This window comes from Lepidochelys kempii, chromosome 20, assembly GCF_965140285.1.
Source record: "Lepidochelys kempii isolate rLepKem1 chromosome 20, rLepKem1.hap1, whole genome shotgun sequence".
Classification (NCBI taxonomy): Eukaryota; Metazoa; Chordata; order Testudines; family Cheloniidae; genus Lepidochelys; species Lepidochelys kempii.
Genome location: NC_136399.1, coordinates 24,354,115 through 24,377,826, shown reverse-complemented (window position 1 = coordinate 24,377,826; position 23,712 = coordinate 24,354,115). Strand labels below are relative to the sequence as shown.

Below are 23,712 nucleotides of genomic sequence, written 5' to 3'. Positions count from 1 at the left end.
CCCCCCACCCTGCAGCCTCACAGCCCCTCTGCTCCCCCATCCTCTCTGCGCCCCAGTCCCCCCCACCCTGCAGCCTCACAGCCCCTCTGCTCCCCCATCCTCTCTGCGCCCCAGTCCCCCCCACCCTGCAGCCTCACAGCCCCTCTGCTCCCCCATCCTCTCTGCGCCCCAGTCCCCCCCACCCTGCACCCTCACAGCCCCTCTGCTCCCCCGTCCTCTCTGCGCCCCAGTCCCCCCCACCCTGCACCCTCACAGCCCCTCTGCTCCCCCATCCTCTCTGCGCCCCAGTCCCCCGCACCCTGCAGCCTCACAGCCCCTCTGCTCCCGCATCCTCTCTGCGCCCCAGTCCCCCCCACCCTGCACCCTCACAGCGCCTCTGCTCCCGCATCCTCTCTGCGCCCCAGTCCCCCCCACCCTGCACCCTCACAGCCCCTCTGCTCCCCATCCTCTCTGCGCCCCAGTTCCCCCCCACCCTGCAGCCTCACAGCCCCTCTGCTCCCGCATCCTCTCTGCGCCCCAGTCCCCCCCACCCTGCACCCTCACAGCGCCTCTGCTCCCGCATCCTCTCTGCGCCCCAGTCCCCCCCACCCTGCACCCTCACAGCCCCTCTGCTCCCCCATCCTCTCTGCGCCCCAGTCCCCCGCACCCTGCAGCCTCACAGCCCCTCTGCTCCCCCATCCTCTCTGCGCCCCAGTCCCCCCCACCCTGCACCCTCACAGCGCCTCTGCTCCCCCATCCTCTCTGCGCCCCAGTCCCCCCCACCCTGCACCCTCACAGCCCCTCTGCTCCCCCATCCTCTCTGCGCCCCAGTCCCCCCCACCCTGCACCCTCACAGCCCCTCTGCTCCCCCATCCTCTCTGTGCCCCAGTCCCCCCCACCCTGCACCCTCACAGCGCCTCTGCTCCCCCATCCTCTCTGCGCCCCAGTCCCCCCCACCCTGCACCCTCACAGCCCCTCTGCTCCCCCATCCTCTCTGCGCCCCAGTCCCCCGCACCCTGCAGCCTCACAGCCCCTCTGCTCCCCCATCCTCTCTGCGCCCCAGTTCCCCCCCACCCTGCACCCTCACAGCGCCTCTGCTCCCCCATCCTCTCTGCGCCCCAGTCCCCCGCACCCTGCAGCCTCACAGCCCCTCTGCTCCCCCATCCTCTCTGCGCCCCAGTCCCCCCCAACCCTGCACCGTCACAGCCCCTCTGCTCCCCCATCCTCTCTGCGCCCCAGTCCCCCGCACCCTGCAGCCTCACAGCCCCTCTGCTCCCCCATCCTCTCTGCGCCCCAGTTCCCCCCACCCTGCACCCTCACAGCCCCTCTGCTCCCCCCCCCGCTCAGTGCTGCAGCTGCACACGATCACTCGACCCCCCCCGCCACCCCCACATTCCCATACTCAGTTGAGCCCGGCACAGTCTCTGTTCGAAAGCGGAGCCGGCTCCGAGTCGAGCGATGTCCCTCCCCAGTCCCCGGGGCTCCCCCGTCACCCCCTTGCTAGTAAAGATATTTTCTTATTAAGGGGGGGGGGAACAAAGTGGAGGGGCCTTCAATCTGTTCCATATGTTGGACGAGCCTGGTTTCAGATTTAATATTTTCCCGCTCCCAACAACAATAAGGAGCCCGAGCCAAGTGCTATATTGTCGGAGGAAGGGTTGGCTCGAATATGTGACCTGGCCCGGCCCGGGACTGTCCCCCCCCGTCTGTGGAACAAATCCCGTGCGCGGAGACCCCGGCAGCGTTTCCTTCCCGCTGCGGCGGGAATCCGGAGCGGGAAGGGCTCGCCGGGAAGGCCCCGGTGCCGGCCGGGGCTGGTAGATTTCCGACCCGGACCGGCCTGGTCCCGGCTGGAGAGCGGCTGCCGGGAGCCCGTCTCGGCGACATTTTCCACCCCAAACGTCCTTCCCCTTCGAGACACCGCCTGGCGCTGGCCCCTGAGCCGCTGGAGCCCCGGGCCGCTGGGCAGCTCCTCTCCCCACTCCCCCCCAGGCGCAGAAGAGGGTCCCGTCAAACCTGGGGCCTCCCCCGCCTCCTCTCTCTGATGTCCTGGACCCACCCCGGCCCACAGCTTCATTCTGGTCAGTTTCTGAAGTTTTGATGGGGCCAAAAAAAAAAAAAAAAAAGCCACCCCCCCCTTCTGCTCCCCCAGCAACCGACCCCCCCAACAGGCTTGATTCCCCCCACCGGAAAATGTGGAATTTTTTCATGAAGTGGGGGGTGCCCGTGTGGAAATATTGTCCAGCCAGCTCCGTTAATGACTCGTCATGATCAAAATATCGGCGAGAGAGAAACGAACAATATTCCGTGTAACTGGGGGGGGGGGGATTCACTCGTTTGTCCCGTCCAAGTAAATAATATTCTCCATTTCAGAGCCCCGCAGTCGCAGATGTGGCGTAAGAGCTTCGTGGGGGCAGATGAGCTTGGTCTCTCCTAAGAGATCAGGTTAAGCCCTGAAGCTTTAGCTCCCAGGCTGTCCGGCTTGGTGGATAAGAGCACTGGGATCCCGGACACCTGGGTCCTATTCCCAGCTCTGGCGCCGGTCTGCTGGGCGACCTCAAGTCAGTCGCTTCGGCCCAGCTCCTCCAAGGGGTCGCTGGTCTCACTTGCCGGGTCGTTGATCCGGAGGTCGGCGGAGACCGGAGGCCGTTCAGGGCTGGGCAAAATTTTGCAACCAAAACTTCTTCTCTGTTAAAATCGAAATGTAATTTTTTTTTTTTTCAATTTTGGGATTCTCCGAAAATGCTGAGAAATGGTGTGTCGGGTTTGACCCCAACCCATGTTCAAAACCTCATTTGCCAGGACTGGCAACGAAGCAAATAGCCCACCATTTGCCCCGCTGGGTTTAGTATCTATTCCTTAGGCGCCGGACGGCCGCAGCGAGGAACCCCGGCCACGGACCGGGACCCTGTTGGGCGCGGCGCTGTACGAACATCTAGTCTGAAGGCCACGGGGGCGTCCCTGAAGTTACGGAGACAAATGCCCCCGATAGAGTGTAACAGCGCGCGGGGAAGTGACAGGGGGGCAGCGGGGCCGGTCCCGAGTGTGCCTGATCATGCCACCCCTGAAATCGCGAGACCAACTTAAAGATCACGAGCTCGGCTTTAAAAGAATCAGTGCTTGGCTTTTTGGGCGTGGCGCCATTCAGAGGGGGTGGGAAGGGGGCTCTCTTGCAGCCCCAGGGGCTGGAAACGGACTTTGAAAAACGACTGACGCCTGTAATCTCACGACTCCCGGAGCTGGGGCTTTAAGACAAATCAGGGTGGAGAGTGGGCAGCACTGAGTGCGTGGGTGAACGAGGGGCAGCTGGGAGAACGGTGCAGGGCTTTTGGCTCCTTTATCGGTCGATTGGTTGCCCGTGAATTTACCTTTGGACCCAAATGAATTCTCATCCCCAGGCTTCTTAAGACTTGACAGGCTTTTCGCCAGTTAGGCGGCGTTTCCCATGTGCACATCACTCCGCAAAGGTGACGGTCCGGCTCTCTATATAACCCCATGCCCACCTGTCCGTCCGTCTGTCTGTCCACGTGCTTCGCTCGCTCCTAGCACCATCGTGCGGGAGTGCTGGCAAGCTGCAGAGCGCGCCCGCGGGTGGGGCGCTGGAAGGGGAGGCAAGAGACGCGGGTTCGAACCCCGGTTCCACCACTGACCTGCCGAGTGGCCTCGGGCAGGGCCCGGTGCCGCTCTGTGCCTCAGTTTCCCAGCTATGACCTGGGGATAATGGACAAGGCTCCTCACCTTCATTTGTGAAGCACCTTGAGGCCTCTGGAAGGAGCCCTAGGGGGTCTGCGTGGTGCCTGGGTCCAAGGGCTCCCCTATGCGTGTAGAGCCCCAGGAAAAGGACAGGAGGGGCCCAGGGATTGAAGGGGGAAATACCCAGCGAACTCTGGCAAGCGACCTGCCCCCCAGCTGCAGAGGGAGGTTAACCCCCCCCCACCTAGGTCCCTGCCAATCTGACCTGGGGGGGAAATTCCTCCCTTGCCCTGCATAGGGGGATCAGTTAGACCCTGAGCATGGGGGCAAGAACCACCCAGCCAGCACCTGAGAGAGAGACTGCCAGGTGCCACCTCAGAGCCCTGGCCAGCCCTGATGCTTTGGGGTAAGGAGAGAACCCCGCTCCCCATCCTGGGCCCTGCCCCCCATCCCAGGGAACCCCACCATGGGACTACCCTGCTGTAATACATGTGATTCATAATTAATACGGAGTTAGTCAGGTCTGCTCCGGCCATGCTGGGTGCTGACTAACGGTTAATTGCTGCTCCTTTCAGAGAGGAAAGCTTGGGTGTTTTCATTGTCTGGGTAGTGACAGTTTCTGTTCAGCAAAGGCCCAGGGCTGGGCTAGCAGGGGGCGGCGGGTCGGGGTTGAGGGGCACCACGGAGCTGTGTGTATGGGGGGAGCCCAGGGCTGGGCTAGCAGGGGGCGGCCGGTCGGGGTTGAGGGGCACCGGCTGAGCTCTGCATGGGTGATTTGCTTTCTCAGAATCCCGCATCCACATGGCTTTTGCCATGGCTGCTTTACTGGGAATCTCCAATTCACCCCCCAGATGAAGAGCTTTAAAATAAAGAGCCACCTCCCCCACTGCACAAAGTGCTGGGGGTGGGGGGCGGGGCGGGGAGGCGCCAGGAGCATGGCACGGAGCTGGCAGGTCTGGGCACAATGAAACAGACACTGGTATCAGAGGTTTGGCAGTGAAGAGGGATTGGGGGGGAGGGGCACAGATGGTCTCTCTTTCCCCCCCAAAGGTGAGGAGGTGGGCGGGGCAGGCCTGGAATGGGGGTGCTCTCAGCTCACACAAGTCGGGCAAGGGAGAGGGTTACCCAGTGGCCTCCCCCTTTGGCAGTCATGCCACTTGGAGACTGAGGGTGGGTGAGAGGGGTGGGCCGGAGAGACCCTGCCGCCTTCCGTGGCGTGTTGTAAAACCCGCCCCTTCCCGGGCCTCCAGCTGCCCCCCATCCCCCAGCCGGCGGCAGCTCCTGGCATGGCTGGGCATTCTTTGGGCATCAGCCCAGTTAGGAGGAGCTGGGCAGGGGCACAGCTGTGAGAGCTGAGGATGCCCCCCCCCTCCGCACACAGGAGGAGCAGAGGGAGCAGCCTGTGGAAAGTTGAAGCCGTTTTGAGTGCGTGGGGGGGGGTGTCGTTGAGGTCCCTGAAACCAGACTCAGCTGGGGGGAGAGACAGGCTTGGCTAGTGTAGACGGGCATCGGGAAAGCTTCTTACAGTGGTCTGCCGGTGCCCCTCAATCCTGACTCAGAGCCCCACTGCTATCCGAGCCCTGAGCTCCCCATTTCCCCGGGTGCTAGAGCGCTGGACTGGGACTCAGGACATTTGTGTTCTCTTCCTGGCTCTGCCATTGGCCTGCTGGGTGACCTTGGGCCAGTCGTTTCCCCTTTCTGTGCCTCAGTTTCCCTGTCTGTACAATGGGGATCATGCTCCTAACCTCCTTTGTAAGGTGCTTTGAGATCGACTGGTGCAAAGGGATGATGATTACTCCCCAGCACATTCTATCCTCGGGGGTGGGGGAGGGAAGGGTTGTTCCTGGCCCCTTTGTTGGCAGTTGTGGGTGGGGACAGATGGTAGTAAGGGCTGGACTAAGAGATGGTGTGTTTCATAGACCTCACTCCCCTCCCAGAGCTGGGACCAGAACCTCTAAACCCTCGGCCCCACTCCCATTCCAGGGCCAGGAGTCCTGACTTGAGGCCGAGCCCCGGCCTGGAACCACTGTCACTTTGGGTTTGATTTATGCCTGGTGTTAATGCAGCGGCAGACCTGAGATACCAGCTTGGCATGGTGCGGGGCACACACAGCCACTCCCGAGGGGTCGGGAGGGGTCACTGTCTAGGGTTCATTCTTTCCTTGGCCTCTCCACCAGTGGGGAAGCGCAGGGAGCCTTTGAGTGGTAAGACTGAGACCCCTTGAACTCAGAGCACTGGCACTTGGGGGTCTGCAGCTGGGTTGGTGGCTGAGTTGGGGCTGCAATGCATGAGGGGGATTGTGGGGGAAGTGCACCCCCTGGAGCCTGCCCCAGAGGGGCTCTCATAGGCCCTGCACCCTGCTTTGTTCTACTGGTTGGGCTCCCTTGTGGCTTGGAGGGGCCTGGGGAGTTACCCCAAATTTTGGGGTCTGGGTGGTTTGCCTTAAACCTGAGATCAGTGCCCCCTCCCCCCAGCAGGCTCAGATCCACATGGGATGGGGGTAGGGAGCAGCCCTGCAGCCCCCTGGGTGGGATTGGGATGGCTGGGGGTGTGGATGCTGGGATGGCTCTGGCTCAGGGATCTTTCCATCGCTCACTCCACTGGAGGTACCTGGCACAGTGCCCCCCTTGCGCCGTGGCATGCTGGTAATCACAGGTTCCTCGCAATGGCTGGATAATTGTGACTGAGTTGATCCAAGAGTCATTAGTGTCCCCGCAGACACCTGGGGAAGGGGGCTGCCTTGGGATCGTATCAAGATTGGGGAAATTCCCGATCCCCCCACTGTGTGGGACCTTCCGTGGCACCTTGTTCATCTCCCCCTCCTGCGTGGGTCCTCCCATGGCACCTTGTTCATCTCCCCTTGCTGTGCGGGTCCTTCCGTGGCACCTCGTTCAGCTCCCCTTGCTGCGCGGGTCCTACCATGGCACCTCGTTCATCTCCCCCTGCTACGTGGATCCTTCCGTGGCACCTCGTTCATCTCCCCCTGCTGTGCGGGTCCTTCCGTGGCACCTTGTTCATCTCCCCTTGCTGTGCGGGTCCTTCCGTGGCACCTCGTTCATCTCCCCTTGCTGTGTGGGTCCTTCCGTGGCACCTCGTTCATCTCCCCTTGCTGTGCGGGTCCTTCCGTGGCACCTCGTTCATTTCCCCTTGCTGTGCGGGTCCTTCCGTGGCACCTTGTTCATCTCCCCCTGCTGCACAGGTCCTTCCGTAGCACCTCGTTCATCTCCCCTTGCTGTGCGGGTCCTTCCATGGCACCTCGTTCATCTCCCCTTGCTGCACGGGTCCTTCCGTGGCACCTCGTTCATCTCCCCTTGCTGCGCGGGTCCTTCCGTGGCACCTCGTTCATCTCCCCCTGCTGTGCGGGTCCTTCCGTGGCACCTCGTTCATCTCCCCCTCCTGCGCGGGTCCTTCCGTGGCACCTCGTTCATCTCCCCTTGCTGTGCGGGTCCTTCCGTGGCACCTCGTTCATCTCCCCTTGCTGTGCGGGTCCTTCCGTGGCACCTCGTTCATCTCCCCCTGCTGCGTAGGTCCTTCCGTGGCACCTCATTCATCTCCCCCTGCTGTGCGGGTCCTTCCGTGGCACCTCGTTCATCTCCCCCTGCTGCGTAGGTCCTTCCGTGGCACCTCGTTCATCTCCCCCTGCTGTGCGGGTCCTTCCGTGGCACCTCGTTCATCTCCCCCTGCTGCATGGGTCCTTCTGTGCACCTTATTGGCCTTCCCCCCCCGCCCCTCGAGATGTACCTATTTCCTATTCCCTGGGCAATGCTGCCTGGGAGCCCTCTGGCCCGACTGCCGCCACGTGGCACAGGGCCTTCTGTCTTGTGCAAGCGTTGGGGTGGCATTGCCGAATGTCCCGACCCTGGTCCTACAGACCGTGGGCACTGGGGCACCAACAAGGAAAGCTTTACCCGCTTCTGTTGGCTGGGCTGAGCCAGGACAGCTCCCTCCAATTGCTGTCCTCATGCGCCAGTCCCTGCATGGCGTGTCTCCTTCGGCACCGAGTGGCGACAGATGGCAGGGGAAGCAGCTCCCCCCACTCTGCCCCGGCTCACCGGGCCGGGTGCCTGAATTAAAGCTGAGCCCCACTCCCTGGCAGGCTTGGTGCCGCGGCAAGGCGCTCAATAGAACAAGGGAGGCGCAACAGCCGCGTGCCAGCCCCTCCCCAGAGGGGGCGCATTGCTTGGCACGGGCACTGCCTGGTGCTGTGGCAAACAGCTGGGCTCGCAGTTGGAAAATGGGGCCGCCAGGAGGTGGGGGCAGCCCGTCTTTGTGCCAAGGCCTTGCAGTAGAGTTAATGGAGAGGGTGATGCCTGGGTGCCAGGGAAAGGAGGTAGCTCAATGGGGGCTTGTATCTGAGACCTCCCCCGCCTCAGCCCCCCATGTCGGCGGGGGTGGCTGGTGGGCATTGGGGGAGCTGGGCCCGGCAATGGAGGCAGCCTGATGCCAGCAAATTCCTCTCCTGGGGGATACCAGACAGCCTGTTGGGGCGGGGTGAGCCTGGGTCACGGCTGGCCAGGCTGGATTGAAGCTGGTGCCATGTGGAGGGGAGAACCCCCATTCCTCCCATCCCGAGCCTGCCAGTCCCTGGGGCCAGATCGGGATTGGGGCCAGCGCCCCCTAGAGGGGAAAAGCCCCATGTGTTAGGTGAGCTCCTGTCCAGGTTTTCCCAGGATTGTCCCTTTTTGGACGTAGCTGTCTTGGATAAAATGGGGTTCTGTATCTCACAGGTGGCAGCCCTACCCATGCCCCATTTCCCATCTCCCTGAGCCACCCAGTCCCTCTGCTGTGGGGCCGGATTGGAGCCAGTGTCCCCGAGAGGGGAAAGGCCCCATGTCTCATTCCTCGCTTCCCAACCTGTTCCCCTAGACTCCAGCCTGATTGGCACCTTCCACTCTAAGGTGTGTCCCTCCCCCCTTAGCTCACTGCCCAAGAGGCGGATGGGGAGGACCCAGGCCAGCTGAACTGGCATTGACCCCAGGTAGGCAGAAAACTGGATTCTATTGCAAAGAGTAGGAAGGGGGGGTGGGGTCTGGAGCTGAGAACAGGGGGCTGGGTGTCAGGACTCCTGGGTTCTATCCCCAGCTCTTGGGGGGTGTAGAGGCTGGGGGCGGGGGTAGAGCTGGGGGAGGGGAGAGGCTGAGAGTCAAGGTTCTTTCGTTCTCTTCCCAGCTCTGCCCTGTAACTCACTGTGATCCCTTCATTGCTCTTTGCCTCAGTTTCTCTATCTGTAAAAGGAGACTGATTTTTCCCTACTTTGTGAGAGTGTGTGTGGGGGTTGGTGCTGAGGTGCTCGGGGCAGATAAGGAGCCAGACAGAGGTGGGCGGTTGCCCATCTTATATCTGGATTGCCTTTTCTCTGTGCATAGTCCCAGGACTTTGACAGGCCACTTGCCTCCCATGTGAAACTGAGACCTAGGCTGGGAGTTGGGAGAGGGGCTGATGGACCTGATTCCAAGCAGGTCCAGGCACCTTGGTGCCTTCAGCCCCAGCACAGAACCCAGCCTGAAAGACCAAAAGGCCAAGCCAGGTCTGGGTGGACATTTCCCAACGCACGGAGGCAACAGTGCTCAGGTCCTTGGTCTTGTGCCAAATGAAAGGCACCTCATGTGGCCTCTCTGGGTGTGTCTACACTGCAGCTGGCAGCAAGCCCTCCAGCCAGGGTAACCAGATTCACGGTAGCTGCCTGGAGGTCAGGTGGGCCCGAGCTGCCACCGGAACCGCGACATACACAATGCTTGTCCCTCGCTCGCTTGCATCTGTCTCTCCAGGGTTGCTCCCAGCTGCAGTGCAGACGTACCCTGGGGGACTGGGAGGGAGATGGGCTTACCCATAAGGCAGGAATTCGCCAGATTTTGGGAGGTATTCCCATCACGGAAAGTCAAAATCGCAAATTTCCGTGAACCGAAAATCTGAAAAAAATCACAGAGGTTGGGCCAAGCGAAAGGAGATCTTTGGGTAAAAGCTCGAACCGTTTCCTTCCCATGTCGGCCTTTTTCAAAAACCAGCTTTACATTTTTTGAACTGTGAACTAACTACCATTGCAAAATGCAAAAGTGGTTTTGAACTTAAAAATGGACCGTTGCATTTTGCCAATGGCATGCCTTTAAAACCCCCAAAAAACAGAATGAGGAATTTGTCCAGAGCAACCTATTCCTGGGAAATGTTTTGCTGTTGACAAATCAACATTTTTTCCAACAAAACATCATTTTATTGGAAAATTCCTAACCTGTTCTACACCTGTGTGTGTCTCTAGGACACCTCCTGTGCATGTGTGTGTTGTGTATTGTGGGTGTATCTTCTGGGTGTACTCTGCATGTGCTGTGTGGGTGTGTATCTTGTGTGTATCCCGCCTTTGGGTGTATACTCTGTGTGTGTGGTGTCATCTGTGTCTGTGTGTGTTTGTGTGTATCTTGTGTGTGCCTGCATAGCTAGTGTGTGTCTTGTCTGTGTGTGTATCCCCTGTTTGTCCTGTGTGTGTATATCCATTTTCAAGAGAGTAAAGTCAAACACAAACTGCAGTGAGGATTTTACATACAGGGAAACATACACTCCCTCAAGCTCCCCCCCCCCCATTTAGTTAAAATGTCCAGTCTGGATAAAGGGGCAGCACAGGGACCTGTCCGCTCCCTCTGTCCGCTCCAGTCTGTTGAGTGGGGGTAGCCTTTTCCCCTTTCTCCCTTCCTATCCCTCTCCCACCCGCTCACCTTGGCAGCTCTTGGATCTGTGCTTGAAACCCTCTCTCTATCTCTGAGCTCCCCCACCTGCCCCCCCCTCCCCAGTTTCTGCCCCAGCAACTCAGAAACAAAGCAGGGCTTTCAATTGGGGATATTAAGATGAAACTTTAGCCCTCTTCCCTCCTGGTAATTCTAAACGCCCTGCTTCGAGTTGCAAGTGCACTGTTGTCTCCTGGAGCAAATGGGGTGTGTGTGTGTGTGGCGGGGAGGTTAGCGAGTGTCTCAGCAGTGGGGCACTGTTGGAAAGAGAGGGCATGATTGCAGGAGATGCCACTCTGGAAGGGGATGGGCATGAAGGGGGCTGATGCCTCACAAGTCCACTGACCCCCCTGAACCCCAAGCCAGCCTTCCAGGCTAAGCCCTGAGAGCAGCGAGGTGCCCCTTGCAGAAGACACCTGGTTCAGCCCAGGGTGAAATTAACAAGCTTGCCTTCAGCCCTGCCCCTGACTGCTCTCTGCTGTGCATGGGCCCAAGCTGCCCCCTGGCTGCCCCATCACACCCTGGCTGCGGGGAACGGGGTCTCCTGGCTTCCAGCGCTGGATTCCCATGGGGCTCACCAGTGGGGCGCCCAATGCAACCAGGGGCTGGGCAAGGGCTGCTCAGTGGCAGGTGCAGAAGGGCAGGAAAGACCCCCCGCACCCAGCTGGAAAAACAACATCATAGAGAAACCCAGCAGAAGGGCAGACAGGGCCTGGCTTGGCAATCCCTGGGACTCAACTGGGGATCCGGGGGCTAGAGTGGGAAGCTGTCTCTCTGCCTGCTATGTACCTGTCACCTGCCAGCCCTTATCCAGCTATCTAATTTCCATACCCATCCATCCATCTCTATATTCATCCATCTGTCTCCATACCCATCCATCCATCTCCGTACCCATCCATCCATCTCCATACACACCCATCCATCTCCATACCCATCTCCATAGCTATCCATCCATCTATCTCCATACCCATCCATCCCTATCCGTATCCATCCATCCATCTCCATACCCATCCATCTATCTCCATACACACCCATCCATCTCCATACCCATCCATCCATCTCCATACCCATCTCCATAACCATCCATCCCTCTCCATACCCATCTATCTCCATACACACCCATCCATCCGTCTCCATACCCATCTCCATATCCATCCGTCTCTATTCCCATACACACCCACCCGTCTCTATACCCATCCATCCATCTCCATACCCATCTCCATACCCATCCATCCATCTCCATACACACCCATCTGTCTCCATACCCATCTCCATACCCATCCATCCGTCTCCATACCCATCCATCTCCATACACACCCATCCGTCTCCATACCCATCTATCCCCATACACCTCATCATCATCTATCTATCTATCTATCTATCTATCTATCTATCTATCTATCTAATCTAAACAACCTGTCTGTCAGTCTACCTGGCTTCATACACACCCATCTATCTATCTTTATATCCATCTATCTAATGTCCATACACACCCATCTATCTATGTATCTATCTGATCTCCAGACCCACTCGTCTATCACATGCTAAAGCACACTTTCCCCTTTGCACCACAATCGGGTGTATTGTTAAAATAAAGCCAACCTCTTTAGCAATAAAATAAATTAACTCAAGGACATTTAAAAAACGAGTTTATGCGGAACAGGATTGAGTCCAAGGGAAAAACCTTAACCCCCTCTTTGCCAGCGTGTACATTTTCTCCGGGTCAGTTCCTCCAAAGACCCCCCCGCCCCGGTTTACGTTGTGTCCCATGGCAGACTAAGAGCTGCCCCCGCCCCAGTTCTCTGTTCTCAGGCGGGGCTCCAGCCGAGCTCTCGTTTGCTAGGGGGCAAAGATCTGTACAGCCCTGCGCCCATCCCATTGCAAATGGCATAAGCCCCCCCCCCCCCGACCCTGGCCAGGAGCCCCGCACTGCGGGAAAGTGACGGGCCTGGCCAAAGCAGGTCGAAGAGGGGAGTCACAGAGCCTGGGTGAGATGATGGCAGAGCAGGCCAGGCCAGTGATTTTAGCTCCTCTCCGGCTCCAAATCAAAGGCTGTGTCTCACTGGTCGCAAATGAAGCGAGTTGCCCAGCAATTCGGATTTGCTTCCTTCCAGTGCTTGGGCTCGGCTCAAGAGCAGCGGGTTTGCAGTGAAAGCACGTCTCTAACTCCCGGGGGGGGAGGGGGGGGCTAGACCCTTAGAAGGTTGCAAAAGTTGATTCTTGTTGCAATGACCCAGCTCCCTTGCGAGGCTGCTCCCAGCCCACGCCGTGCACACACCCCGCAGAACCGAATCGGAGGGAGTCACTCGCTCCCCCCGACGGGCTCCGGTGCGAAGGGGAGGGAAGAGCTCCGAATACAAAGTGTGTATGTGCTGGGGGCGGGGGGGGGGGGGGAAGGAGAGAGAGAGAGAGGGAGGGGAGGGGAGGGGAGAGTGGGAGGGAGCTAAAAGCTTTCTCAAGGCAAAAGTGTTCTCGGTTCCAAACTGTGTCTAAACTTTCACTTTCAGAGCTCCAAGGCGGGGTTACCGCTCGGCAGCATGGACTAGAGAGGGAAGCCACCGGCGCTTTAGACATGCCGCCAGCTAGCCAGCTGTTCTCCATATGAAACAAAATTCTGCAACAGTTGTTTTCCAAAAATAACCATGTACTCCCCATACTGCCTGACCCAGGTAACAAACAAGCAAACAAACAAACAAACAAAAAAAAAAACAACAAAGAGAGAGAGAGAGAGAGAGAGAGAGAGAGAGAGAAAAGCAAGTTCTGTTTGTTTCTTTCATTGCATTTTGTGTGTGTGAAAGTTTCCTGTCGGGTTTGCTCCCGGTTTAATGTTGGTGTGGGCCAGGCACCGGGCGGCGGCGGGGTCGCCGGGGGGAGGATTATTGCTGTCTGTCTGTGCTGGGTTTTTGTTTGAAACAAAAATTCTTCCCCTGTCTCTCTCTCTCTTTCTCTTTCTGCAGAGAAAGAGGGTTTGATGGCATGTTTCCAAGCTCTTTGTTAGATTCACTGCACATGGGTTTAGCTCAGAAAATGGCGCTTCTCCCAAATTTATTTCAAGAATTAAAAACCAGAGAGAGAGCGAGAGAGAAAGGAAGGGAGGGAGGGGGAGAAGGGCAGCGGGGGTTGCCGGATTAATGCATGCAGCTCTGCTGGGTCGTTGGGTTGTTTTTTTGCGGGGGGGGGGAAGCTGGGGGGGGGACGTGGGGAGGGAAGTGTACCCGTGTCGAAGTGATTTTAATATGGATCTGCACTGTTATGACCTGGGCCGTGGCGTTTACCGCGAAGGTCGGTCGCCAATGCGAGGAGTTGCTCGCACTTGCAGGGGATTTTGCCTGTCTGGGTTTGCGGCTGCTGGGAGCGGAGATCTTCGCTTGTTTCCAAAAAAACAACAACAACAAAAACACCCCTCAAAGCAACCCCCCCCCCCCAGCCCAACTCGACTTTTTGTTTTGAAGTAAATTAACCCCCCCTCCCCCCCCAGTTCCGAGCGGGAGCTAAATCCAGGCAGCTCCGAAATGCCAGGGGAAGCATCGGCCCTGGCTGGTTCTCGGGGGCTGCCTGGTTCCCTCGCCTGTTGCGTTCGCCCCGCTCGGCTCAGGTAGGGGGGGGTTTCTCTCTCTTGGGTGGGAAAGTTCCGCACTTTCCTTCCACCGCAGCCCAAACCGGTGCTTTATTTCTCGGGGGGCTGCGGGGGGGGGGGGTTGCAATTTCTCGAGGGAGAAGGGAAGCGAGCCTGTGGATGGTGCAAAACGGGGCGGCGGGGAAGGGGGGCGTTTGGAGCAGAGGAAGTTTGCAAAAAGCGGAGAGTTGGGAGCTGTTTACACGGTCGCTGAGTTGTTGGAGCTGAGCGGGGGAAAGGCGTTGAAATTTACAAGCTGCAAGCCGGGGGGGGGGGTAATCAATGCAACATTTCTAACCGTGCAAAAACAGAAAAGAAAAAGGAGGGCACAGTTTGCATTAGATCGCTGTCTGGTTTGGAGGTGTGGAATTGATGGTCTTCTGGTGATAGATTTGATCCCCCCCCCCCCCCGCCCCGGTATACAATTTGTGGAGCAAAGAAATGTTGGATTTTGCTGTTAATTAAAACGGTGGATTTTTTTGGTGCGGGGGGCCGGGGAATTATCTTAACTCTTCAGCTCAGAGTTCCCTGAAAAGGCATTTCATATAATTAGCTTTGCTGGATGAACTCAAGTTGTCAAATTTAATATGGTGACATTTCTGAGTCGGCGGGGGGGGGGGCACGGGACGGGACACTGTCTTGAAATGCAGCTAAGAAATTATTTTGTAACCACCCAAAAGCTTTTTTATTTTTCCACTCAAATAATTAAGAACAAACCAACCAACCAACACTTTGCAATTGAATGAGGGACAAATCCAGCTGCTGCTGGGAAAGGGGGTGAAACCGGCTTAAAACAGGTCTTTGGAGCCGATCATGTAACTTCTTTGGAGGGGGGTTCGGACCCACGGAGGGGGAAAGCTGGACATCGGTATGTTTTTTAATGCCCCCAGAAGGAAGTTTCGTGAAGCGAACACACTTTGGCTTTTGTCTGTTTCAACTTTCCAGTTCCCCCAACCTGTCCCATAGCTGTGAAGCGTTTTACCAGGGACTCTAGATCCGACTCAGGTGGGGGAAAGTAACGGCTCCAATTCCATCTCCCAGCTCATCTTCTGAAAGGGAACGTGGCCCCCCAGCTAATCTACAGCCCTCCGAAGCCGGTATCCTTAGGCACGGCGGAGGACAGGGCAGGGGACTCCTGGACAGACCTTTCGCAGGTCTGCTTTTAAGAGTGGGGCAGGCAAGCCGAGCTCCCCTTAAACTCTGCACTTACTGACCCTAACTTCATGCCTCATTCGGAGGAATATTTTGTCATTATTTGATGCTCTTTAACAAATCCTCTTATGTTGAAATATTTTTCATTTATTTTTGTAAGAAGGGTATAATTTATGTCCTTTCCAAGATCTGATTATTTTTTTAAAGACCTTTTGTGTAGTTCAGTGCCCTTAAATATTTTAAAGTCCTTGTCAGTTACACATTGGCATTTTTTGTTTTTATTTTTTACATACAGCAACTCAGCTGTAAGGAAAACCAGGGCTTTATTTTTTTTTTAAATAATAACCCTAAAATGACATTGCACTTTTATTGTTTTAAATGACTTTTGCTTAAGCAGCAAGCCAAGGACATAGATGGGCTTGTGAGCAGCATGGATACACAGAAATGGGAGTTGCTTCTTAGCAAGGCATTGTTTTCTGTTCTATTTTCTTCCTTTCCTTTTTGCCATGCTGGCTGCAAATAATGTGAATCACATTTTTGAGGTTTGCCATGGATAGATCTTTCTAATTGGCTGTAATTTCTGTGGTTTGGGGCACTTTTGGAGAGCACAGTGAAGAAACTTTGCATATCTGTTTGCTCATTTGGTGGGAACAATGGTTTGGGGGGGATACAAGTTTTTTCAGTGGCTGGGAAAGTGTTCTTTTCCTTAATCAACAGTAAGTAATAAATGGAACGGACTATTATTATTATTGGTTATGGAAGAATATCATGAATTCACTTTAGTTTTGCCTTTAATTTTGGATTTGACATGAGATCAGGAGAATTATTACAATGACAATGAGCATTTGATTCTGAAAGAGCATTTGACTCTGAAAGAGGGGCAAAACCTTTCTGGGGGGTGTTTTTTAACTGGTGCAAGTTACTCTGGAGAGTTAGGGGTGGAACAATGTGGTCCCAGTATCTTTGTTTTGTTTTGGTAAAAAGGGGTGATGATGGCTCTTGATGGGCTCTATTAGGTCCTTTACACTTCAGTAGCAATTACTATCAATACCTAACAAATGATTGGCAGTTTTAGGTATGGAAATAAGCAACTAGCGCCTAATGTTTATGGATGAAAATGTCTCTATAAATATAAGGTATCTGGCATAGTATGTACATCTCTATAATTATATATACACACATATGTACGTCAGCGTGTACCTACGAGTGTGTGATACAGCTATAAATATATTTTTCTTAGGTATAATGTGTGTGTGTGTGTATTACAAATACGTACACAGACACTGAATCTAACATTTATATAATATAGTATACCGTGTGTGAACACACACATACTGTACTCAAGGTAACTTATATTTAAGAGTTTACATAGCATGATATCAATTGTATATACACACACACTATACCTAAAATACCTCGTATTTAATTTCTCTAAAATATAACTACCACACCTAAGATACGTGTGTGTGTATATTGTATACACATGCTCAGTCATTTATGTGATACCAGCCAATGTGTGTGCATGTCATATATAGGTGATACATATGAATTGGTGTGTAGGTAAATCGTGCACCTCTGTGTATAACACATGCAATACATAAAATATCATACATGTCTGTTGGAGGCCTGCATATTTTTGCAACATAATGATATATTGCGTTGCCCACTGCAACTAACAGCGGATAGCTTATAGTACTCATATGTGTCCAGAGAAATGTATTTTGCACAAGCAGCGTTGTTGGTCATGATGATTTTATTTATCAAGGCATCTCTCTTGTCACTCCACCACTCCCCACGATGCTCTGGGGTGCTATGTAACAATTAAAAGACAGTTGTTACCAATAAAACAATAATTACAACATCATTCCAGGGATTCAAACCTAAAAAAAAAAACCCTAAAAAAAAAAAAAGATCAAACCAAAGAGGCTTTAAAAAACCAAAGCCAAACTAAGTGGGGTCACTTAATTAAAAAAAAAAGAAAAAGTGAAGTGACAACAGTCAACTTTGTTATAATTTCACGATGTTTCGTTAGTTGGGCAGGAATCCATTTTTTGGGGAAGGGTGGGAGAGTTAGGCTGTAATGTTGCGTCATAATTCCTCCCCCCCTCCTCCAGGCCAAAACCTGCGTTTTTTGTAATGTCACAGGCTTGGAAAGAATATTTTTAGCATTCGGTACTGTATTTTATTTACATATATGTGTGTGTGTATGTGCCCAGATTTCTGTATAATTATCTAGCATTCGAGCCTACATTTTTAATGGCTATATATCTACCTCACATTAGGTCCTGTCTTTCTACATAGGTAGCATTACAAACTTGGCTAGTATCTTAATAACTAGAGAAACAGCATGAGAATCTCTGTCTCTCTCTATCCCCTCCACACTATCTGTCGGTCTGTCTGTATTTTTCACAAACTTTTCTAACAAGGCCTGCCATTTCTGGGATAAGTTTTGGAATATTTTTGGAGGGTTATTTTCTTGCATCTGTTTGTTCTTTAGTTCCTCTGTGTTCGTCCCGTCCTTGGGACCCTGCCAGCCTGGAGCGACCAGTTTCGTTTCTGTCTCAGGGAGGGAAAACCCAGCTTTCTTTTTCGGAGTCACCCCTTGTTTGTGCCCAGTGAATTAAATCCAGCCTGGCAGATTCCCCACTGCCCTTCTGCCCCTGCCTGGCTCACTTCTGAACTGATTTCCCTGGTTTCAGTTCCTGGAGGAGAGTGTTTTTTTCCCCTCCCCCCTTTCCTGTTATTTGCAATCTAAAATCACCCGCTGTCCCAGTTCAACCAGTGCAGTCTCTCCCGCTCCCTTCCCTAGGAGAGAGTCCCAAAGACTGGACCTGCGGCCTTGCTGAAGAGAAGTTCTGAACGAGGTTATTGTTGTAGGGCCCGATCCTGGGCACTCCCATATCGGCCCCTCGAACTGGATTTCTCGATCTTAGCACTCGGCAAGCCTGATCCTGCTGTCCCGATCAACAGAGGGCCTGATCCTCTGTTGGTGTAAATTGTTGCATGATAATAGTGTACGCTATTGGTGAATCTGGCCCCAAAAGCTTGGCCTCGGAAGCAGTCTGGGACCCCGAGTTTGAAATAATGTGCTAGAAGTGGGGAAGTTCTGGCCTGGCTGAAGTTGGTGGGAGAGATTTAAGAGGGGCAGAATCCACAGAAGAGCTTTTCAGGAGGGGTGCAGGGTTGTCATGATGGAGGCGAAAAAATTATCAAACTACCTTCCATGTCGCATGTCTTTGGTGCCACTTGCTTTTTAAGTGGCATCTGCTCTGTAAGTGTTTATTTTATTGTTGGATGAAGGAGAACTCTCGTCTGCTTACTAACAGTTCTGCAGTTCACCTGGCCCAATTCCATCACTCCTAAGTGTTCGTATTCTTCTTCTTCTTTTCTTTTTTGCTAACAATCAGCTCTGGGTTTTATTTTTTTCAAAGATTTTTTCCCCCCGATCCCTGTGACGTTGCAAATATAAAATAAAATACACATCTGCTAGCTAGGAGGAGTTGGAGGAGCATGTTTGAAATACATAGAGAGAAGACCGAGAAAGAGAGCCAAGGCGTTGAGTTTTTGGTTTTTTAAGCCAACGCTATTTTGGTGGGGACTTTCGAGTCATTGCAAAAATTATTTTTTTTTTTTGACTATTTGCCATTCTGATAACTGACTTAAATCAGGCAGGTTATTTGTATTTCATTTTGGCCTTTATGTGCTGATATGCGATCTTGTGTGTGTTTGATATAATGTATGTGTGTATATATAAGTGGGTATACATGTTTTTATATAATAATAATAATTAATAATATTTAACTCTTATGTCGTGCTTGTCATATGTAGGTCTCAAAGCACTTTATATAGACAAACACACACACACACACGTGTATTATAGATCCATTTTTTATATATCTATATCACACGTACGTACGTGTATATATATATTACATATATACACAGACTTCTTAAATTTGATTTGGAATGTGTAATCAATATTGTTTTTGTATGTGGTTAGTGTGTGTATATGTTATATGAGGTGTCTGTAAAATACAAGTATATACAGTATACATCCATGCACACATATATATTATGTAGAATCATATATTAAATATTTGTGTGTACACTGTACACATTGTAGATAATATGTGGCCCTGTATGTAGTACGTATGATGCGTTTATATAGTCTAATCACATATACATCCTAACCACGCATATATACAGTAGAACCTCAGAATTATGAACACCAAAGTTAAGAACTGACCAGTCAACCACACACCTCATTTGGAGACAAAAAAAAAAAAAAAGCAAATACAGTACATATGGGTGTGTTAAATGTAAACTACTTTAAAAAAAAAAAGGGGGACAGTTTAAATAAAAAAGATTTGACAAGGTGAGGACACTGTTTCTGTGTTTGTTTAATTGAAATTCAGATGGTTAAAAGCAGCGTTTTCCTTCTGCATAATAAAGTTTAAAGCTGTATTAAGTCAACGTTCAGTTGTAAACTTTTGAAAGAACGATCCTAACGTTTTGTTCAGAGATACAAACATTTCCGAGTTACAAATGCCCTCCATTCCCAAGGTGTTCGTAATTCTGAGGTTCTACTGTATAATATGGATTTGCATATAATAATGCATATGCAATATACAGATTTTATATGATATATATATTGTGTATGTTTATCACAAATATATACATGCCATACACACACATAATACTAGATGGGTCTGTTTATATATCGTGTGTGTATTATGTATAGACCCACTATTCCTGTATGTATAATATAGGTTTGTATATCGTATGTATGGTGTGTGTGCGTGTATATATGTGAATGTTGAATATACACACAATACTCATTATGTATAACACACACACAAATTACACATACCTCATAATGTGTGTACATATGTATACATCACACATAAAAACATCAGCCGATGTTTGTAAAAGTGACCGGTGATCTGAGGCATTTCACACTTTCAGATCAGGCTCTGTGCGGAGCCTTGTGTTGCACACTGAAATCACTCCAATTTAGGCCTGCGGTGTGCAGTCCTGCACCCCTGTAGCTGTGCCTCCAGATATCCTATATGTTCTCTATCAGCGTGTGGCTATCATGTTATATGTGATTCTAGCATTCGAATATATCCAATCACACACACAAACAACCTACTGTATAAAATGAATCTAGTATCTGGGTCAGTGTCTAATATGTGTGCATGTGTAATCTAGCCTAGCTATACATGTCAGCCATTAAAGCAATTATTCGTTACACATTCCAAATCCAATTTCCTTAATAAGTTGGCGTTCTTTTCACCCCCCTTTCAAATGCATTTTGAACCCTCTGTTTTCTAACGTTGGGAATTAAGGGGGGATTTTTCTGCTTGCATGACTTGGCGGCCTTCTAATAAAGGGAACAGAGTTTGGGCCTTTCTGACCCACCTAAAATTGGCAGGCAAATCTTTGGGGAAGTGCATTTTCACTGGCCGGAGAGTTGGACAATCGGTGTGGTTAGCTGGGCCATCAGTCCCTATTCCTCCATCTGGTTGTATTTTGAAAGATATTTGCTTGCACACACATGTAGCTGTGCAGATGGAAAATCCAGCTCGCTTACTCCTTATCTTGGCCTGTTTTGGAGGAGCCTCCCGAACACGAATGGGTTTTATATAGCAAATCCTTGCTCACCTTTTCCTCTCTCAATTTTCCTTGACTGTTCCTCAGGTTGATTCTGTAAATCCTCACTATTGGATGCAGTCATTTGTTGACCTGACTGGTGTTACCACTGTGCCTGCTAGCAAGCCCTGGCAGCGTTGGACCTTATTTATTTAGAAAATCATAGAAAGATGTGGCCTGCTTTGGGTAACCCAACCAATCAAACAAACCGACTAACAAAAACCCTACAGGTCGTTTGAAAGCAGCCCCATCCAAAACGCTATTGTGAGACATTTTGCCCCACGGGTATGACTCTTCCCTCCTGATCTTCAGAGCAGAATTTGTTACACGAGGAGCTTTTGGGGGGAAAAAAGAATTCAGGACGATAACTTATTTCAGTCAGTTCGGGCTCTAGCCGAAGTCCATGGGAGTTTTGCCAGTGGTCTTTTCTAAAAAAAGGCATCGGAAAGATTGGAGCAAAGAGTGGGTTTTTCAGACTTTGGGGAAGGAGGTGGGAAAAGAGTCTGACTGTTGAAGGAGTTAAGGTACTTGCAAGGGAAATGAAAGCATAAAAATATTACACACACACACACACAAAGAATGAAACAATGAGCTGAACAGGGAGAGTGAAATTAGCGAAGCCTATAAATAAACATTTATGCAGTGTTGAGACAGTATTCAGGTGAGTTTACAAACAATTCATTAAGATATTTATAAACTTTCACAGTTTGGGGCTATCAATAGAAACTTAATTACAAACTGTAAACAACTTTCCATTCTCATTGGAATGCCAGCCCCTGGCTTACGAAATGGGCAGTTTCTCGGTTTTCTTACTGAGCAAAAAAAAATTTTTTACAGTAGAAAATGGAAAAATGAAAGGTCAGTTTGACTGTTTTTTCCTTTTCTTTTGCTGATTTTTTAAAGTGGAAACTTTCCTCTGAAAGTCCTTGTTTGTTTGTTTTGTTAATTTTTATATTTTAATGTGCTCTGGGAACTGGGATATAGTTTTTTAATTTTGAAGGCAAATACACTCCACATTTTGTTTTTTAAGGAGTAAGGGTCTATACAGTGAGAAGTTAGCCAGCCAGTGCAGATGTAATTTTTTAGGTTCCTCTATAAACTACAGATGTCTACATATCTGTGTATTATTACTACTCTCTGTGCATATTTCATAGACAAAACGGCAAGGCATGAATATCTGCAATGCAAACACACACTCACACTCAACAATACAATATATATTTATATATGAGCTCTATATACTGTAGATCCATAACTGTCAATAGAGCTGAGGATCTGACCCTGTAAGTTTATACGATCTAAAAGTGCCAAAGAGGAATCTGTGGTGAAAGTACAGGTCTTAGGATGGTGGGTACGCTTGGATCAATGACTCACATGAGTCTTGTCCGACTGCCGAGTCCAGGAACTTTTGTGGAATAAGGACGGCTTTATCGCAGCATTAAGGATGAGGATTTTAAACACGGCTGCTGGCCAAATTTTGCGGCCTTTACTTAGGAACATCACTTACTGAACTCAAGGAGAGTTTGCTGGATCAGAATTAAGCCCAGATATTTATAGTATGTTGAGGGGTGCGGCCGTTCACAACAAGCACAAAAATTTTATTTTACCATGGATTTCTGATTGTCATTTTTAGATTATATAAGTACATAGAGTGTGTGCACAAACACACACACTCAGCAGCACTTTAATACAAAGTAAAAGATCAGTAAATACACGCGCAAACTGAACAATACAAATAAGTGTTTTCCTGTGTTTTATTGCTATAAAAATGCACAATATCTTCAGCTGCTGTTTGTGTGTGTTTTTACATACATGTATTAGCAGCTGTATATAAAGTACACAGATAATACGTAGCTATAGATATAATTATACACACGTGCGTACAGTGTACCCCTTTACATGTGTGTATGGCATATGAGTGTGTAAATACATATTTACAGGGAAATGCTTTCAACTTTCGCTATAGCTGTCCCTTCCACAGATGCTGCAGTGTACTGGGTGTGCTCAGATATAGATTTACAAACAAAGTGTGATGACTGTTTGGTGTTCCACTCTTCGGGTATTAATCTGTATAGAGAACGTGTGTGTTTGTGCATGTGTGTGTTTGTGCGTCTGTGTGTAATCTATACACTGAAACCTTGTTTATTTGAGCTTTGATTCTCCAAATAACTCCTTTATCCAGAATGAGGTCATGTTCCCCCGTGTATGCTAACAACGTCAGAAAGTCCCCAGCTTATCCAAGCCTCTGCTTATCCATATTAAATTCCCGGCCCCTTGTGTGGTTTGGGGAACGAAGGTCTCTCCGTGGCACAATGTGTGTCCAATGTGTGATCGCTCGGTGGGCTTGTCTTCATTTAGGATTTCTGGATTTCAGGCTGCTCTGCTGGCCTTTTCCTTCCCAAACCGTGTTTCCAAATCTCAGAGTGGAGCCTGGGGCTGACGCCTCAGCTGGTGTCTGTCATCCTAGTTCCACCAAAGTCGGTAGAGCTAGGCTGATTGACCCCAGCTGAGGATCCAGCCCCAGATCCAACATGTCTCTGTCTTTACTCTCTTCCTTCTCCTTTGAGAGAGGCATTTGCCAAGTGAAAACATTCCCAATATGGGGAGGAGGGTAGTTGCTGTTTACTCCGTTGCTTTCATTAGTACGCATTTAGGATGAGTCTATAATCACGGTGTAAAGGTGTAAAACAGCCCTTGTAGGATTTCCCCCCCACATTGGATTAGCAAAATGTGCTGGAAGTCCTTAATTACTCGTTAGGTTGCTTTTATTGTTGTCCATTATTAACTCCTTTCCTGAAACTGACCTTTTTTCCATCTGCCCCTCTCCTTTCCTCCTCCACTAGTGATCTCACTTGGACTTGATTTCTATAACAAACTCTCAAACTTTCCTTGCTGCCTTCGACAGAG

The 23,712-nt window shown here is 51.3% G+C and overlaps 1 protein-coding gene across 6 annotated transcripts in view; it reads left to right on the top strand.

The window, feature by feature from the left end:
• Positions 1–23,712, top strand: part of NFIX (nuclear factor I X) — a 155,002-nt gene that overhangs the window by 11,588 nt on the left and 119,702 nt on the right. For 3 of the 6 annotated variants that reach the window (XM_078849634.1, XM_078849631.1, XM_078849632.1), the window contains exon 2: positions 12,893–13,054. The exons of 1 other annotated variant lie outside the window; for it this stretch is intronic. In XM_078849634.1, the coding sequence (XP_078705760.1) occupies positions 13,028–13,054 (27 nt within the window). In that variant the 5' untranslated portion in view covers positions 12,893–13,027. Of the gene's footprint in view, positions 1–12,694; positions 12,747–12,892; positions 13,055–13,902; positions 13,981–23,712 lie in introns of those variants that run through there. 2 more of the 6 variants (XM_078849633.1, XM_078849639.1) reach the window with 2 other exon arrangements.